Source organism: Pelophylax lessonae (assembly GCF_965119305.1).
Source record: "Pelophylax lessonae genome assembly, chromosome: 3".
NCBI lineage: Eukaryota > Metazoa > Chordata > Amphibia > Anura > Ranidae > Pelophylax > Pelophylax lessonae.
Window position 1 is genome coordinate 615,777,137 of NC_138770.1, and position 20,474 is coordinate 615,797,610.

Genomic DNA, 20,474 nt, shown 5'->3' on the forward strand with positions numbered 1-20,474 from the left:
AGATGGATTTAAAATCCAGCCGGGTTAGCAGGGACCAGGAGAATATTGATCCATCTATGGCTGTTCTCATTTAAAAGGAGTCTATCTAATGGGACTGCTGGTAAATTTTTGTGAGATTAGCGCCTGCAGCCAGTCAACTGCGTTGCTGATCCGTGTATTCTGACAGTGGAGGAGTCCCCGCTGTCAGGATGCAATAGCGCAGCGGGGAGGACTCCTCAATCTGCCCTACTTGTGTGGATGGGGGAATCTGTTTAGTTTCTTTTGATCAGCCAACTTTAGTTATCTATGGCTAGCTTTAGTGTCATGGACTTTTTTTGATCTCCTATAGACTGGAAATATTGGGTTCAGTGAATATTTCAACTAAGAACATTGTCCTGCATAGATACTGGCTCTCTGGGAGGGTAGCGTGTTGCTTAAAGTGGAAGTAAACCAACCCTCCTATCGTTTTCAGCCAAGGAAGCTGCCATATTGGCCTCTGTTTATTCTGAAACTGCCATGATGCTGCTTATGCGATTCATTATGCCAAACCAAACCAGCCATTGGATGGTTTGACAGTTTGGTTGGGAGCACAACCAATGTGACAGCTAGCATTTCCGGCATGCTGGGAATGTTAACTGTTTTTTTAAACTATTAAATCAATTGGTTTACTATCGATTTAATGAATGCTGGTCATCACATTTACCCTGCCAAAATATGACTAGCAGATTTCAGCTAAACTCTAAATCTTTTGTTCTTCACTCACAGTGTTTTTCTACACAGTTTCAATACCTGCTCACACTTGGCTAATTCTTACAGGGAACATACATTTAATATTGGTTTCTATAGTCATTGAAAGATCAAGTGAACAGAAGCTGTGAATTGCATTTTTATTGACTTCTTTGATTTATGATTTAAAGTTTCAAAGTTACTTTGTAATGTCATCAGTGAAATCACAATATTGTTTCATCTCACACTTATGTATGAACGCACAGTATGGAACTGCCCCTCCCCTATTCCTGATATAATAACAAACGCAGAGGTGCAGATGTACTATACAATGCAGAGGAATCCCGCAGATTTTCACTAATGATACACAGATTCCGACCGATGGCCAGCTAACATTACCAGACATCCGCTATCAATTATTCAGTAGTGTGTACACAAGGGGAGCCATTCAGAAATTACTGATGGATTAGAGGGGTCTTTCAATAGAGGAGAATTCTTACTAATTACAGGGCGCTATATGGGGCCTCTCTGTGACATATGTTTACAGATCTGAGTGGATAAGCACCATGTGATAACCCAGAGAAAATGGAGCAAGCAATGCATGGAGAGAGAGGGAGAGAGAGAGAGAGACAGACAGATAGGAAGAAAGAAAGGTAATATAAAAGGAAGGAAAATAAATAGATAATTACTTGAACCAGGGTCTTATCAATGCCCATGTGTATTTGCCTAGGACAGCAAGGCAAAGTAAGGCAGCACGAAATTCACCAATTCTGTTTTCCTTTTTTTGTCCAGCCTTTTTAGGACACTTATAAGTAAATCCAGAAGCCGTACTGATGGAGAGGGGTGCATGGTCTGCACAGAGAAATCACAAGACCCTCTAAAGGTGGCCATATACCAGTAGAATTTTGTTTGAAATTTCTAAATTCAGGAATGTTTGTTCAATTTTCTAATGGTTAACGGAAATAAAATTGACTGTTGTTTTCAACCATAGTGATGATAAAAAAAGAAGGAGCAGTAAGGAAAATTTTTCTAGAACAAATTCTTTTTAAAATCGAATGTTAAAAGCAAACAACATTTTTAGATACTTCACACAGAAAAGTGGATGACCACACTCAGATGTATGAAAATTCTAAATAAGTTTATTGGTAATCCATCAATACAAATACATCATAGCTTTAACAGGCAAGGAATGGCATGGACAAGTTTCATGCTACGTGTGCTTATGATTGGTTATGAATAAGCGCATGTAGCATGAAACGCGTCAACACCGCTCCCTGCCTGTTGAAGCTATAATGTATTTGCATTGATGGATTACCAATAAACTCATTTAGAATTTTCATACATCTGATTGTGGTCGTCCACTTTTCTGTGTGAAGTATACTGTGGCTGTGAATCTCACCAGCACCTTCTTCTTAGGAATGGGGACCTAGTACAGAGGTGGGCCAATCTAAATGAGTGTTTTTACTTTATTGGATTGTTTCAAATTTTGAAGTACTCAAATTTGATTGCATTATTGAATATAGAATAAAAAGGAAAAAGGTGGGTGTAGCTCTGCTAATGGTATGCAACAACTAATATAAATGTGCATTTGCTGTAAAAACGCGTGTGTTGACCAAAAACAATTGATGCAACTTCAAATAAATGACCAGAGAAAATATATAAAAAAAAATATATCAAATGTGCACAGACTAAATTGTAAAGTGCTTTAGCATTAAAGTGAAAAGGTGTTTTAATATAACAAAAAGTCCATTAGTTAAATTGTGTCAATTTCCAAAGTCCCTGAGATAAGTTAGGTGAGTGAAGATGCTGCAAATTCGGAGATCCATCTGGTGAGTGCAACTATACAGGAGGAAGAACGAGCGATACACGGACACTGCTAGTTTGTGTGGAGGTAGAAGCAGCATCTTCACTCACCTAACTTATCTCAAGGACTTTATTTCTCTGATCATTTATTTGAAGTTGTATGGCACATTAATTGTTTTTGGCCAACACATGTTGAGTTTTTACAGCAATTGCACATTTATATTAGTTGTTGCATACCATTAGCAGCGCCACACCCACCTTTTTCCGTTTGTTCAATCCCTGACATCTACTTTGTTAGTTGTTTCAGTGGGGGCAGCAGCTTTTTAAGTAACACAATAACCAGTCCATATCGTGGAACCGATTTTCCTTTTTTTTTCCATTACTGAAAATACTAATGAGATTTTTTTCGCCCGAATGTTCATACTATAATCTAACAGTGTATGGCCAAGCCTAAATCCAAGTAACAGGGAACCATAATCTTTTCCCAAGATTTTGAAATGGAATGCATCTTGCTTTAAATTGTGTATTCTGGTTTTAATTTTTACATTTGCATACTGGACTAGGCTGGAGAGCTGGTTTTGTTAAATAATTATGCTGTGGCTGTATATTGTGACACATCAGGAATGCATTCATGCAAACTTGTGAAATTACTGAGAGGTCCACCTAAAATAAAATGAGGCTATATGATTGGTGATTCTCTTTAGGAAGATAGTTGGCCTTTTCTGAATGGTATCCCAAAGAGTGAAGAGATTTAACCAACCGGTACCCATACTATACTGAAACATGAAATTTGGGATGGCATTGCCTTTAGACAGTTAATGTCTCCTCTGATCTAAAGTCATCAAAATAATATATACATCAACAAGAGTGAGCAAATTATCCTTAATCATTAGTAAATTCTTACCTGTGGCTTCTTCTTGTTTATAGGAGGAAGGGGCGATGTTGTTGGAAAGGAAAACGGATGCCTACAGTCCGACCAATCAGCAAAGCTGTCATTGTCATTACTCTTCTTTGGAAGGTCTCGATGGCTCAGTGGCCTGGCTCTCTGTAGCCGGAACTCCATCTCGTCCGGATACTGTCTATACGGTGAGTTAAATACACCCGCCACCTTAAAATAATATAGAATAATAATAAAGAAAATTAATCTCGGGTGAAAAAAGGAGGTTATGAAAATGTGAGAGGAAAGTGTGACTGTATTTTCTGCCCCAGTGAACCGTGTGAACATTATATGGGTGCTGGATCTATGAAATCTTTTCCTCAGACAGGGATGATGTATGAGATTAATGACTGTATTTTTGGAACATGCTAAAGCTTGGTGTAAGGGAACAACATACAATTTAAAATAATTTTAGACATTGCATAAATTATATGCAACAACTGAAAATGGCATTAAAAGAAATGGGAAGGGTTAGCCCCATGGACATGGACGTGACTTGTGGATGGACCTATGAAAAGTCCACAACAGGGAGAATATTTTAAATGGAATCTTTGATGAGAGAAACACACAAGCTGCCATTGCTGACCTTCTTTTGAAATTCAATTTGTCTGGCTGTCATGCTCATTCAGTGGCTTCAAAGCTTTCTGAGTCACTGATCCAGGACAAGCATACAAAACACGTGTTCTGACTTTACTAACTTTATGACTGATCTTGGCCATGCTGGTATGGAGGCTGCAGCTAAAGACCGTTGCTTTTTGTGTGAGAGCAGCAGTCGTTTTACAGTAGTTTGACATTCTGACATGCCTCCTGACTTGTCATCACTACAGCTGTGCAATCAACAATGGTCATGCTCCCTGCTGATTCTTATGACAAGGTAGGGAGCTTGCTGGATGGCAGCACAGAGAACAGTAGTGGTCCTTAGTTGCAGCCTCTGGACAGGCTTTGGATTTTTCTGCTGGTGCAGGGGAAACTTTGGAAACTAAACCAACAATAGCATTTTCAGCACTTATTGCTTTCATTTCACTTTAGAGTTCTTATTTTTTTAAGAGTACAATTTGACTTTTATTTAAAAGAAAATGAATAAAACAAAAAGGAGAAAAGTGATGTCACCCATAAAAACTTCTCAAGTTTTGTCCTGAGGGAAAATACAACAAAAAAGGAATCTGGCCACTGTGGTTAACAACTTTACTTTTGCAACTTTTTTTCTACATTTTTTATAAATAGAATCCCAGCCTTTGATTGAATATATTAACTTGGGGATGGGGAGGGTCCTTTGATTTACATGCTCCAGCCTGAAATCTCCAGAAATTTACAGATGGGTTACAGAAATCTGTAAGTCAGTGAAGATTGCCCACGAAAAAAAAAAATATATACTTAAAAATAAATGATATTGTATTTTGAGTTTGACGTTTCATATTTTGAGTTATTACAAACTAAACCAGAATAATAATTTCACATTTTTACTTCCTGTTCCTAATTTTTGTATTCAGTATTCTAATTGTTGCTTGTATTGGCCATCTGGATGTTTGGCACTGCAATTACCCTTCTTGTTGATAAACCACTGGAATAAAAATCTCAGACATGATAAGCAACCTAGACAATTCACTGTTTTCAGTTACTCTGTACAGACACCAAATTACTTTTTAAAAATAGTTCAGGTTTTTATTTTCATTTGTGTGGGTAGGCTACAAGGACTCTACTTTCTTTCAAATATCCCAAAACATGGGTATCTGACATCCACACAAACCTGTATATTCAAATTTAGTTTGTAAAAATTCGGATCAATAGATTTAGGGCTTATCCACATTGTTGCTGTTTAGCGCATTTCAATCATGCAAAATCAGACATGCACTTTTTTTTTCTCGCAACGCACTATAGTGTGTTTCAATGCATTGCGGGATGCTGTCACATTGCATTTGGGTGCCATTGAGACTGAACAGTACCACATTGCATTGCAAATTACCTCACCAGAACAGTATGAATGGCATCTTCATCTAAAAATATTGATGCCAACTTCATTGCATTGTACTACTACATATGATGTTGGTTCTAGTATCAAAAGAACAAATGATCATGATTAGGTTATTAAGTTTGGGTTAAATTTAGGTCAAGATTTATTCACAAGGTTTTGGGTAATCCTAATAGTTTTGTTTAGAGAATTAGAGGGTTACTTAAGGTAAAGGATAACACATTAAGGCTTCTTTAACACGGCCGCTCCGCTGCTTTAGTCCGCTGCGGGACTTTTTTTTTTTTTTTTCGTGTGCCCGCATATCATCAATGTAAGTATATGGCATTGCGGATGTCAGCGGATGACACCGCTGACATCCGATTTTCCTTCCTTTCCGTTTTTTACACGGATGAAAAAATAGGGTTCTGTTCCGTTCCAAAAAACAGAACAGAACTGAAAGGAGGAAAATCGGATGTCAGCGGATGGTATTCCACTGACATCCACAGTGCCATTCACTTACATTATGTCCGCAAATCATCCGCAAAAAAATAGGATGATTTGCGGACACACGGAGTGGCCGTGTGAAAGGACCCTTACTCAGCATTAGGATTTTGGCTCTGATAGATTAGTTATTAAGTGTGACAAATGAGTTGTTTTGTTTTAACAAACAAGTGGGTTTCAAAATGGATACCCCAAAACTGCCAGGGCCATGTTAATGTACTATGTGTCAAATGAACAAATTGTCCAAGCCAAGATACTCCTCAGCCTTCGCAGTGGGGCAATGCTGACTAACCTGATAGGCAATCATGGTAAAATAATCAAATAAACACCAAATAACTCCTCTCCCTGCTTAGTGTACTTTTTTTTGTACACAAATGCTCAGAAGCATGTAATGTCATGGTACTTACAGTTCAATTTTTACAGTATGTCCACAATGAGCCTGCATTTACCATGCCGTTGATAAAATGCAGGCCAGGGGGTAGAGCCTACGATGTCCCATGGATTGCTTTTTGCAAAAAATTGAAGAGAGAACTATGTATTTGGGGGAGATACCAGTCACATGATCAGACTCTCCTTCCCATAAAAAGGTATTACTTCTTCTCTATAAATGGGTACCTAAAGCTGGCCATACACATTTGTTTCTGTTTTTTTTTTTTTAATTCAGGCAGCAGACTGAAAGAAAAAAAAAACAGATTCCCCCATCCAAACAAATGAAATGGATGGAGGAATCCTCACTGCCAGAACATTGTATTCTGATGGTGGCACGGAATAATTTTGCAGTATGTCTCTTCGAAAGAAGTCGATCAATATATATACAGTGGGGATCGAAAGTTTGGGCACCCCAGGTAAAAATTTGTATTAATGTGCATAAAGAAGCCAAGGAAAGATGGAAAAATCTCCAAAAGGCATCAAATTACAGATTAGACATTCTTATGACCCCCAAAAGCCTGCCACAGATTGGGGGGGCTGAGCCCCTGCACCCCCTATAAACCGGCCGCCACTGCAAGCCTGATGCATTTTAGAAACAAGTTCTGTGGACAGATAAGGTTAAAATTGAACTTTTTGGCCAGAATGGGCAAAGGTACGTTTGGAGAAGAAGGGGCACAGAATTTAATGAAAAGAACCTCTGTCCAACTGTTAAGCAAGGGGGTGGATCAATCATGCTTTGGGGTTGTATTGCAGCCAGTGGCACAGGGAACATCTCACGAGTAGAAGGAAAAATGGATTCAATAAAAGTTCAGCAAATTTTGGATGGTAACTTGATGCCATCTGTGAAAAAGCTGAAGTTAAAGAATGGCTTCTACAAATGGATAATGATCCTAAACACACCTCGAAATCCACGGGGGATTACCTCAAGAGGCGTATACTGAAGGTTTTGCCATGGCCTTCACAATCTCCTGACCTCAACATCTATAAATAGATCTTAAAAGAGCAGTGCGTGACAAGCAGCCCAGAAATCTCAAAGAACTGGAAGACTTTTGTAAGGAAGAATGGGCAAAGATACCTCAAACAAAAATTAAAAGACTCTTGGCTGGCTACAAAAAGCTGTGATACTTGCCAAAGGGGGCAGTACAAGATATTAACTCTGCAGGGTGCCCAAACTTTTGCAGACATCATTTTTTTGTTTTCTGTTATTTTGAAAGTGTAAATGATGGAAATAAAATTTAACTTTTGTTGACATATTATAAGAATGTTTAATCTGTAATTTGATGCCTTTTGGAGATTTTCCCAAACTTTTGATCCCCACTGTATATATATATGTAGAGTGGGGATGACTACACACTGATCGAAATTTGGTCCCTGAACCAGATGAATTTAGATCAGCACATCGCCAGCTTTAGTCCCTGACTTTTACTGTGTTTCATGATGGTTGTGAGTCATTTAAAAGAAACCTGTCATGATAGAAAGGCAGGGGCTTCCGTTACTGACCCACTTTTAAAAATCTGGCTATTATGATTTCTAAATGATTGAACTGGGACAAGTAAACAGATCAGCAGCTTTGTCTTTCAGCATCCTTGTGCTGAGCCTGTAACTCAAAAAGTACCAAATTAGTGGTCTGCCAGACAACTTTTTTCCCATGACAGGTGAACTTTAATGCTTTCTGTATTGCCTGGTGGAATATATTGATGTGATGTGATGAGAAAAAATTAAACAAATCAAGTGCTTTAAGCTGCTTAGAGCTCTCTGTAGTGCTGGTGGAATATGTTTTTGTTTTATGAAATAGTAAAAAAAAGGGCTTTTAGGCTGATCAGGGCTCCCTGTACTGCTTGGTGAAATATGTTGACATATATATAAGAATAGGTAAAAAAAAAAAAAAATAAGGTCCATTTAAGCTGCCCTAAGCAGCCATAATGTGAACTGCCAATGCAGTTCCTGCACCATTAGGGTCCATGCCCTCTCATTTCTAAACTGGCTGATTTGCAGCGAGTCCTGTTAAACCACCGTGGAATGCCTCACAGGTCGATCACATTAGGGACAAGGCAGGGCAGATGCCTGCCTTGCATGCAGTACCACATTAACATTTGCGAACAAATAAAAAGAGAAAGTGTTCACAAAACTTCTCCGAATCCGTCATCTCTATTATTTTCTTTTGACACTAATCCTGTGGGAGCCCGACACATTACTCAGGCCCAACACATCCTTTATTTTTCTTCAACTTATGAGGCCCCTGCTAGTGACATGTGCTGTCTGGGACTTCATTTTCTCCTGCAATTTTCTGAAGTGACAAACACTATGGGGAAATCTGGGCTAACTGTTAAAAAAACCTACAGCGCAGTTATTCGCGGCACTGTCATGCTAACCTGAAGCTCAATAAGTAGCAGGAAGTCTCGGGAGGGGATCCCTGCTAATAGCTTTTCACTGACCTTCCTCCATCAGGCCCCACCGTTGACTGCTGGCCCTGTGGTGAATATGGTAAATGAGGTGTGAAACTGCTGTTTTTTTTTAAAGGCCATATTTCTGACATGTCAGAAAATGAGCTACACATTAGATATACTTTATTTATTTTTTTTTTTTACGTCCCTTTTTTTTTTAAAAACAGAATCCCTTTTTCTTAAGTAAAAGCGTACATACCTAACAACAGGAAAAGCCATGCATGACCTGTGATAATAATTGCATCAGGTCATGCATACTGGCAAACAATTCATTTGTTAGCTGGTTGTTCTGCATGCCTACATTTATATTTTCAATCATTTAACATTTTCAATCATTTTTAAAGAAATAATATTAAGCAAGTAAGCAAATGACCATTGCAAAAAACAAAAAAAAAACAAAAGAACAGAAAAATCAGTAAAGTTAATGAAATATTTCTATATATACAGATGAACATATTTTTTTTTTTTTAAATCATTTTTTTAAATCTTATTTTACCATCTGTACACAATTTTTAAGTGGACCTGAACGCTAAGGCCTCATGCACACTGGATGTTTTTGCAGCTGCTTCCAGGGGCATCAGGCGTTTTTTTGCCTCTAAACTCCCATTTATGTTAGCCTATATGTCCATGCACACATAGGCTTTTAGCAGCGTTTATTGGAATGAACTCCAGTGTTGGGGTAGTTACTCAAAAAATGTAACTAGTTACTAGTTACTTCTGTAAATTGTAATGAGATTACTTTACTAGTTACTGCATTTGAAAAGTAACTTCACTACTTATTACTTTACTTTCCTCTTTCTTAATTGACCGTGTAGAACAGGGGTAATGAATTAAAATTCAAGGAGGTCCGGTCGCCAAAATTTTCTTTGGGCCGAGGTCCGAATCTGAAGTCTGTGCTATGACTCCGAAAGATGGGCAAAACAAACACGTGTCCATCAGCGTTGCTCTTAACATAAAATATGCCCATTAGAGTGCCCCCTAACATAAAATGTGCCCATCAGCGTGCCCCTTAGCATAAAATTTGCCCATCAGCGTGACCCTTAACATAAAATAAAGGGCACGCTGATGGGCACATTTTTATGTTCGGGGGCACTCTGATGGGCATATTTTATGTTAGGGGGCACGATGATGGGCACATTTTATGTTAGGGGGCACGCTGATGGGCACATTTTATGTTAGGGGGCACGCTGATGGGCAAAACAAAATGTGTAAACATAAAATATGCCCATTAGCGTGCCCCTTAACATAAAATATGCCATCAGCGTGCCCCTTAAAATAAAATATGCCCATCAGAGTGCCCCTTAACATAAAATATGCCCATCAGCGTGTCCCTTAACATAAAATATGCCCATCAGCGTGTCCCTTAACATAAAATGGGCACATTTTGTTTCTTTTATGGGGCACTCTAATGAGCACAACAAAACATTAATGTAGTTACTGTAATCAGTTACTTTGTAACTAGTTACCCCCAACACTGATGAACTCTTATGGGCCATACACACTATAAGATTTTCTGAAGACTTTTTCCTTTAGACTTACCAAAACCATATAATATGAGGTTAAACCTAAACACTTTCAATTTGTATGCAATCTGGCAGGCCCTTGAACTTCATTACAAAAGGTAAATCTGAAGGAAATCTAACCACAAAAGTTGGATAGTGTGTATCCAGCTTTAGAGACAGGAAAAAAAAACACTTCCAGTGCATCCAGGCACAGCAGAGTTTTGGCATAAAAAACGCTTGATGCTGCTAAACGTCTCTAAACGTGCCTAAATGCTAGACGCGTTTAGCGATTGAGTGTTTATTAAGTTTACAGGCCAGAATAAATTATTATTCTGGCCAGTGAAATTAATTAACTCCCAAGCTCTTGATGCCTGTAAACATGCCTAAAAGTTTGTAAAATCTTTAGACACTTCTACAAACACTGCTGCCAGAAGGAAAGGCTTCTAGGAGAGTTTGTAAAATGTCCTGTGTGCATGAGGCCTAAGCCCTGGTTCACACCAGTGTGCCTTTGAAAACGCGCTACTTCAGGGTGATTTCAAAGCCGTCGATCAGTGTGATTTTGATGTGCCATTTCATTGTGGTTTGCGACTACATGCAATGCAAGTTGCAATTAAATCGAAGATTGCTGCAACTTAAAGCGGAGTTCTGCCCCCCCCCCCAAAAAAAATTTAAAGTCACATACTGTAGCTGCTGACTTATAATACTAGGACACTTACCTGTCCTGGAGTACAGGGATGTCGGCACCGCAGCCGATGTTTCCATTGGCTGTCGGGTGCTGTCGCCACCATTGCCGGTAAGGGAACCCGGCAGTGAATGCTCCCTACTGCGCATGGGGGGGTAGGAGGAGGGGACCTCACTTCGCCGCGGCGCAGTTTCCCAAAAGTTTCTCAAAAGTAGGTAGTTTCCCAAAAACAGGTATCTGTTCCCCCCTCCCCCCTGAAAGGTGCCAAATGTGGCACCGGAGAGGGGGAAGAAGCAAATGAGCAGAAGTTCTACATTTGGGTGGAACTCTGCTTTAAGTCACAATGATTTGAGTGGTTCTATTGCAACAAATAGGGTGCGATAGGATTTGATTTTGAACTGTCAAATCGCATGACTAATCACATTAGTGTGAACCAGAGCTTAAGGTAAAGATTTGTTATGTCATAGTGAATATGTAAATTTTTTTTTCAGTAATATTTAGTGGTTTTCTATTTAGGTTATGCATCATATTCCATTGAAGTATCACATCAACATGTCACTAGCAATCCAGCTGATAATAATAATAAAACATTTACAACAGTTAGAAGCTAATGGCATTCACTTTGTATCAGTTACAATTGTATCAAATCCCTTCAATAAAGATTTGTTTCTATCCATAATAAAGCAATATCATGAATCAAGTAATGTCTGCATTTAAATTTATCAGAATTCCTATCATTATATTCTACCTCAAGTTATCGTATACTTGAAAAGCATAGGGGTGCACACAGGGTGTGCCAGGTGTGCCTAGGCAAGTTCTAATCACTGTGTGTGGTGCAGATTCCTTCTATTGCCCAGCCTCCCATGTGCCCACCCTCCGCAGGACTTTGGGCGTCCATCCTCTCTTCTCCTGCTGGCTACTGCGTTTTCTATGCTTCAGTTTGCGAAGAACAGAAAGCCCCTCTGCACAGAGCACTTCCCATTCATTCACTGTCCAGTGCAGCTGAGGCTGCAGAGAAAGGGACTGCAGAGAATAAGCAATCCCTGTCCTTAGTCCCTTTCTCTGTCTCAAAATTGAGGCATTAGGGGTCTGTTTAGACCCCTGATATTTTACCAAAGCCCCCCAACAGGGCTCCTAAAAATTGTAAATAAATAAATAGAAAATGATAAAAAAAAAGAATAAAATAATTAAAATACTGACACTGTTCTCTGCCCTACTGACTGACACTGTCCATTGCCCTACTGACAACACACACACGCATACACACACATACACACACATACACACACATACACACACACACGTGTGTTTGAGTTCTGGGGTGCACACCCTAATGCAATAGGCTGTGCACACTTATGCTTGAAAGCAATGCTTCAGGTAAGCTGATCCAAGTTTGCATGAAGACATACAAGATATGTCTATTAAAATCACCCCCAAAGATGCCAACCGTAGTGCAAGAACTACTTTTGGAAATCAGTCCAGCGCCACATGTCAAACCGCGTGGATGTGAACAGGGGCTTTTTTGTCAAAGCTTAATTGAACAAGCTAAAGTAAGAAGCTGATTTGTTACCAGAATCTGTGTGCACCAGTTTTAGTAAATCTACCCCAAAGAGTCTTGTGGAATCAACCAGGGGTGAGAACACAAAACGCCCCCAACTTTGTCTACTACTGACAACAGTAGATAGAAGAAAAAAGGGGAAAGTACACCACCATCCAACTCACTTCTGACCCCACAACCCCCCAGATTGATGTACCAAAAAGGTAAACCTTTAGATTGCATATATTTGATCTAGGGCTGTTATGTCATGTTGAAGAGTTTATCATAAGATATGCCAGCTTATTTTTCAGGGATCGTGATGTAGGATAGCTTATTTTTCTTAAATTCAAAGGCTTACCATAGAAGTTTTCCATGCCTTAGCAATTGCTTTTTCTGCAGCTAGGAAAAAAATCCAGGTTTTCCCAAAATCTTGAGAAGATTTTGGGAAAACCTGGAAAGTTTAGTTTTAATATCGCCATTGAGTTCATTTTTGGGGACATGTAGAAATTATATTTGTGTCTAAGGAAGTTATAATTGCACCTCTGACATGAGGAAGCAAAGCCCTGCTTCTCCACCAAGATGACCCCTTCTACACAGAGACACAGTGCCGAACAGGACATAGTAAGTCGCTGATATGGGAAAGATAAGCTGGAAGGTAATTTCTGATTACTTGCCCTTTTCCCTGCCTTGCCTTTTTGGGTGCAGCTTCCACAGTTCAAATACTCTGAAATTTATTTTCTGACTGTTTTTATATAGTTCTGACTATTTACGCAACCCATTTATGCTACACATTTCCATCCACATTAGTTTGTTTTAAGCAAGGAGACTCACAATTTAATGTTCTGTCTTAAATACATTACACTTAGTTGAGAAAATGCAAATCATTCTACGACAATCTTTTTGGATTGTGGGAGGAAACCAATGTACAAACAGTACACTCAAAGGGCCATTCATAAATCAGTGGTATAGGACTACTGCAACTTTGCCTCTGCTTAACAAAGAAAAGCCTGGTCATGTGACTTGTTAAAGTAGCATGACTGGTATCTCCTTCACTGCTGCAAACCCCATGCCCCACAATGTGGCCTGCATTTTGAAAGCTGTGAAAGCAATGTGAACTAATGCTGCACAGTATAACTGAATGCTGATACAGGTATCCACCCTCTGCTATAAATAGTCCATAGCCCATAGCCCATAGTGCCCAAGGTTGGATGTGAACTCTGGACCCAGAGCTGACCATTATGCCCCCACACTACACAGCCTTTTAAAGTAGAAAAAAATACACCAACTGCAGAAGTAGAGAGAGTTTTACAAATACACCCCAGGTTTGCATCCTCTATAAGTATATGCTAGCATTATTATTTTATAAAATGGCTTCTGATTGTTGTGTGGCAGCTGCCAGGATTGAGCTTGACAGAAGATTAAAAATTTAGATAAGAGGGAAATAAAATTCAACTGGCACAACTCGCTTCCAAATGACACATTAATACATCTCTGATCTAAGAAAACTATAAAATGCTATTACACTTGTCCCGGGTGCTTCCCCATTGTGCTTTAGAGGGTGCAGTATAGACAGCCCAATATTCCATGTGTGGTGGACTTGCCCAAAAGTGAAGTGATTTTGGATTTGCATATACAATTTTATCTACTCCCTCACACAGGTGAACCTCATTAAGTCACCACGACAGGCACTACTGGGTCATCCGGTGGAGGGTGCCTTGAGACACGCAAAGAGACTCATAGCATTTGACTTAGTTAAGACCAAGTTGCCTTGGATTATGAGCAATGAGCATTTCTTGGCAATACTACTTGATAAACAGGCCTTGTTCAATAAAATGTGGGAGCCCTGGATCAAATATTTTTCCGGTGCTTTATAAGTTGTACTTGGTATTCCGTATGAGGGTCCAAATAGGGTGCACTTTTTACTGTATTGCCCCTTTCTTCTTTCCCCTTTTTCCTTCTTCTTTCTACTCACTTTCGTTTCTGTTTCCCTCTATAACAGATGTCATTATATAGTAGGGACCCATCTTATTCATTCCTCTTATTATACATCACATTCCGTTATGCATATCTGGAATATTGACTGTTTTACATGCTAATGTTGGAGCTTTGTATTTTTTTCTTTGAAATATTGAATAAAAAAATAGCGGTAAAAAGAAAAAAAAAATTACCAATGTTTTGGTGACCAGTTTAAACCTGGTGAAATGCTTGGATATGAGTAACTGTTTTTAGAAAGGACTTTTCCCAGGGCATTGTACTAAGGAAAATTTTGAAAAACTGAAAATAATTTGAATGTTTTCTTTAGCATATATAGTTTTTACATTCAAAAGACTATGGAGTTCATTTACTAAAGGCAAATAGACTGTGCACTTTGCAAATGCAGTTGCACTCTGCAAGGGCAATTGCTCCAGAACTTAGTAAATCAAGAAGCTCTGCTGACTTCCATCATCCAATCATGTGCACGCATTCTGCTATGCCTCCCAAGTATGTAGATATCACATGTGTGTGACTTTTTCCCACCCTAGATGTATAGAGAGGCCTTTTGGGATTTCAAGGAGCATACTGTAAATTATGCATCTAATTTCCTAATTTCCTCACTACTATCATATTTTTTGACTCCCTGAAGTGCCAGGACAATAGAAGCACCCACAAAATGACCACATTTTGGAAAGAAAACAACCCAAGGTACTTTCTGAAAGGCATAGTGAGTCTTTTTAAAAAGTAATTTTGTTGCCACAAGTTCTTGAAAAATGCAGGAAAGAAAATGAGGGAAACAAAATCTAAAGAGCCCCTTCAGGCGTTCCAGGGGGATAAATTGCACATCTAATTTCATGACTACCTATCATATTTTTGAAGGCCTTTGAGCTCCAGGATAGCGGAAATACCCATAAAATAACCAAGCTCAGAAAGCAAACACTCTAAGGTATTGTCTAAAAGACATGGTGAGTTTTTTGAAGACTTCATTTGAAAAGACCGCGGTGTGTGGCGTGCTCCACATCGATACGTCCGCCTTACACGTATCGTCAAACTTGTGACATCATCAGAGGCATCACGCCTCTGATGATGTCACAAGTTTGACGATACGCGTAAGGTGGACGTATCGATGTGGAGCACGCCACATACCGCGGTCTTTTCAAATATTGCAATGCTGTTGATATGACGATTTAAAAGTAAGTGCATTACTTCTAATAAACCCTGCTTGTTTAGAATTACTTCACTATTGGCTGTCCTTTGTCTCTCCTCGAGCTTACTTTGCCAGAGACAGTGGTATATGGTTTTGGGAATCATCATATATTTATGTTAAGAAGTCTTGTGTCTGCTGTGGAAGTGAATTAGGATCTACCAGCCTCACCACGGTTTTTATCATCCAATGCCTGTTTTGACCGCTCTGTGAAAAGAGGGTCAATCTCTCTGGTAAGAGAGTGTCAGCACAGGGTGCAATTAGGATTTCCTGCTACGCACTGGTGATTCGTCGGCTGAGATCTGGTCTCTTTCTCCCTTTTCAGCTCTATTTATAAGACTGTTTTCTTGGACTTTATTGTCTTGGATTATTTTATACATTATCATCGTTTTTACATATATTTGGCGCAGCTCCTTATCTATTTAATGTACTCCATGGGACTGTAATCTTCCTATAGAGCTGCTGCCTTGTTCATATGTTTTCATTTATGTTGTGTTGAATTTATGTCTTGAGCGCAAATATTTTTTTCTTTTTTTTTAGTACTGCTCAATGCCTCTGCTCCTACCTGACATTGTCAGTATTGCTGTCTAGCTTGATGCTTTTTCCTGCACACAGAAGCAGATGGTGTTTCCACAAGGCTTCTCTGTACAAACAGGAAGTGGCTGGAGTGGCTTTGTCCTAGTTCTCTATTACTTTCCAGTGCATTCTGGGACACAGGAACCTCCACTGCCTCTCCCCCAATGCCTAGCTAACACTTTATAAACAGGGCCGGCCTTTGGGGTGTGCGAGCTGTGCGGCCGCACAGGGAGCCATGGGCAACAAGGGCGCCGTGCGGCCATCACAGCTCGCAGAGGATCAGGCTGAGCTGTGTGAGAGATACACAGCTCGCCTCACTGCAACAATAGGTGATCGAGGCACGGCTGCACAGCGGGAGGTGAGCGGCGACTGCGGCCTGGACAGGGTTAACACAGGCCGCCGCTTACCTCCCGCTGTGCAGCCGTGCCTCGATCACCTATTGCTGCAGTGAGGCGAGCTGTGTATCTCTCACACAGCTCAGCCTCCGATCCTTCCACGGAATCCACGCTGACTTCCTGCCCAGTGCCCACACATCCCCGGGAGTGTGGGCGGGCGGGAGGAGGAGAAGGGGCGGGGCGAGGAGGAGCTGACGATCTCTCATCTGGCGTCAGTGCAGGGAGGGAGGAGAGATCGTCAGCTCCTCCTCGCCCCGCCCCTTCTCCTCCTCCCGCCCGCCCACACTCCCAGGGATGTGTGGGCGGGAAGTTTAAAGAAAAAAAAAAGCTGCAGACAAAGTAAAGTAAGTGACATCTCTCTCCTTCAAAAAATGTAAGGGGGGGTCTGTGATGTAAGGGGGGGCTCTATGTGTGGGGGGGGCTCTGTGTGAGGGGGGCTATGTGTGGGGGTCTGTGATGTAAGGGGGGGCTCTCTGATGTGGGGGGCTATGTGTGGGGGGGGGGGCTCTGTGTGGGGGGGGCTTTTTGTGGGGGGTCTGAGATGTAAGGGGGGCTCTCTGATGTGGGGGGCTCCGTGGGGAGGGGGGGGTCTGATGTAAGGGGGGCTTTTTGTGAGGGGGGTCTCTGATGTGAGGGGGGCTTTGTGTGTGTGTGTGTAGGGGGTCTCTGATGTTAGGGGGGCTTTGTGTAGGGGTCTCTGATGTGCGGGGGGCTCTCTGATGTGGGGGGCTCCGTGGGGAGGGGGGGGTCTGATGTGAGGGGGGCTTTGGGTGGGGGGTCTCTGATGTGAGGGGGGCTTTGTGTGGGGGTCTCTGATGTGAGGGGGGCTTTGTGTCTGGGGTCTCTGATGTGAGGGGGGCTCTGTGTGGGGGGTCTCTGATGTGAGGGTGGCTTTGTGTCGGGGGTCTCTGATGTGAGGGGGACTCTGTGTGGGGGGTCTCTGATGTGAGGGGGGCTTTGTGTCAGGGGTCTCTGATGTGAGGGGGGCTCTGTGTGGGGGGTCTCTGATGTGAGGGGGGCTTTGTGTGGGGGGGTCTCTGATGTGAGGGGGGCTTTGTGTGGGGGGTCTCTGATGTGAGGGGGGCTCTGTGTGGGGGGTCTCTGATGTGAGGGGGGCTTTGGGTCGGGGGTCTCTGATGTGAGGGGGGCTCTTTGTGGGGGGTCTCTGATGTGAGGAGGGCTTTGTGTGGGGGGTCTCTGATGTGAGGGGGGCTTTGTGTGGGGGGTCTCTGATGTGAGGGGGGCTTTGTGTGGGGGTCTCTGATGTGAGGGGGGCTCTGTGTGGGGGGGTCTCTGATGTGAGGGGGGCTTTGGGTCGGGGGTCTCTGATGTGAGGGGGGCTTTGTGTGGGGGGTCTCTGATGTGAGGGGGGCTTTGTGTCGGGGGTCTATGATGTGAGGGGGGCTTTGTGTTGGGGGTCTCTGATGTGAGGGGGGCTCTGTGTGTGGGGTCTCTGATGTAAGGGGGCTCTGTGTGTGGGGTCTCTGATTTAAGGGGGGCTTTGTGTGGGGGGGTCTCTGATGTAAGGGGGGCTCTTATGTAAGGGGGGCTAAGTTATTAGTGATCATAAAAAAGAAAAGTCTGATGTGCGGGGGGCTCTCTGATGTGGGGGGCTCCGTGGGGAGGGGGGGTCTGATGTGAGGGGGGCTTTGTGTCGGGGTCTCTGATGTGAGGGGGGCTCTGTGTGGGGGGTCTCTGATGTGAGGGGGGCTTTGTGTCGGGGGTCTCTGATGTGAGGGGGGCTCTGTGTGGGGGTCTCTGATGTGAGGGGGGCTTTGTGTCGGGGGTCTCTGATGTGAGGGGGGCTCTGTGTGGGGGGTCTCTGATGTGAGGGGGGCTTTGTGTCGGGGGTCTCTGATGTGAGGGGGGCTCTGTGTGGGGGGTCTCTGATGTGAGGGGGGCTTTGTGTGGGGGGTCTCTGATGTGAGGGGGGCTTTGTGTCGGGGGTCTCTGATGTGAGGGGGGCTCTGTGTGGGGGGTCTCTGATGTGAGGGGGGCTTTGTGTCGGGGTCTCTGATGTGAGGGGGCTCTGTGTGGGGGGTCTCTGATGTGAGGGGGGCTTTGTGTCGGCGGTCTCTGATGTGAGGGGGGCTCTGTGTGGGGGGTCTCTGATGTGAGGGGGGCTTTGTGTCGGGGGTCTCTGATGTGAGGGGGGCTCTGTGTGGGGGGTCTCTGATGTGAGGAGGGCTTTGTGTGGGGGGTCTCTGATGTGAGGGGGGCTTTGTGTGGGGGGTCTCTGATGTGAGGGGGGCTCTGTGTGGGGGGTCTCTGATGTGAGGGGGGCTTTGGGTCGGGGGTCTCTGATGTGAGGGGGGCTTTGTGTGGGGGGTCTCTGATGTAAGGGGGGCTTTGTGTCGGAGGTCTATGATGTGAGGGGGGCTTTGTGTTGGGGGTCTCCGATGTGAGGGGGACTCTGTGTGTGGGGTCTCTGATGTAAGGGGACTCTGTGTGTGGGGTCTCTGATTTAAGGGGGGGCTTTGTGTGGGGGGTCTCTGATGTAAGGGGGGCTCTTATGTAAGGGGGGCTAAGTTATTAGTGATCATAAAAAAGAAAAGTCAAATAAAGTGCAAAAAAGGTGCAAGAAAATTCGCGCGGGGGGGGGGGGGCGCCACGGGATTAGCTCGCACAGGGCGCCTGATCATCTAAGGCCGGCCCTGTTTATAAATGCTTTACTAACATGCCATAAATTCTATAGGTACCACAAAGGTGCGGTTACAGAGCATTAACATTAAAATAAATAGAGGCAGCTGAAAGGTTGTCAATGCCTCATGAAAGCAACATGCTGCTTAAATTTTAACACAGCACAATGTGACCGCTCCTATGTGAATAGCACTGTGTGGTGCCATTCTAATATTCACGGCAGGAACTGAAGGGCAGATATCAGGCTTTAAAATGCTGAATAAATACCACAAAAACACTTTGGGTTTGATTTACTAAAACTGAAGAGTGCAAAATCTGGTGCAGCTCTGCTTTGTACTCAATCAGCTTCTAATTTCAGCTTGTTCTTTTAAAACGTATGTAAACCCTCACCCTGTTAAACAACCCATTCAGTTTAAAATAGAAATGAAAGGCAAAACAGTTATGTATACATATAACAAATCTAAAAATGCCTTTTTTCCCCCTTTTTATAAGTGATCACATTATCCCTGTTCTCAGCTACATGAGAGCTGGGGGAAGAGAAACAGCAGCATATTAAGCTCCCCAGTAAAAGGCTGTGCAGGGGAGGTGTTTAAAGACAAGTCCTTCTTTTGAGGAGAGCAGGCTGTGTTCCAGCACAGCTAGACAACTGACCACAATGTGTTCTCCTGCTTAGTGTGATCAGTTTTTAATAGGAAAGGGTCTAGCAGGAACACCAGGAATTTTACACAAAGGAAGCAATACAAAGAGAACAGGATACAGTTTCATACAACTAAATGGTACAGCAAAACCATATCAGAAATATGAAATGTTGGGTTAACATTCTTTAAACTTTATAAAAGCTGATTGGTTTCAATGCACAACTGCACCAGATTTTGCACTCTCCGGTTTTAGTAAATCAACCCCATTGTACTGAAGCACATGTGAACAAGCCTTCAGCTGTGGCTACATTCCTTTTTTTTTTTCAAGCTACAAACGTTTTTAACAAGTACAGAAAATACCTGTTGCTCTTGCCAGAAATGCAGTGTCCTTGAGCCACAAAAAAAGCACAAAAATCCTCATCTGTCTTGTATGGAATATCAGCCTTATCCATTATGTATAGAGATAAACAAAGACAGACAAATTTGATGTCCAGGCTGGGTGATGACCATGGCTCCCAGATGCAATTGAAAAATGAGCAAAGCTACCCAGGGATAGGGA

At 42.3% G+C, this 20,474-nt stretch overlaps 1 protein-coding gene across 2 annotated transcripts in view; it reads right to left on the minus strand.

Annotated features, from left to right (window-relative positions):
• Window positions 1–20,474, minus strand: part of SPATA17 (spermatogenesis associated 17) — a 270,854-nt gene that overhangs the window by 87,713 nt on the left and 162,667 nt on the right. For both annotated transcript variants that reach the window (XM_082249589.1, XM_082249588.1), the window contains one exon: window positions 3,413–3,616. In XM_082249589.1, the coding sequence (XP_082105715.1) occupies window positions 3,413–3,616 (204 nt within the window). The remainder of the gene's footprint in view (window positions 1–3,412; window positions 3,617–20,474) is intronic.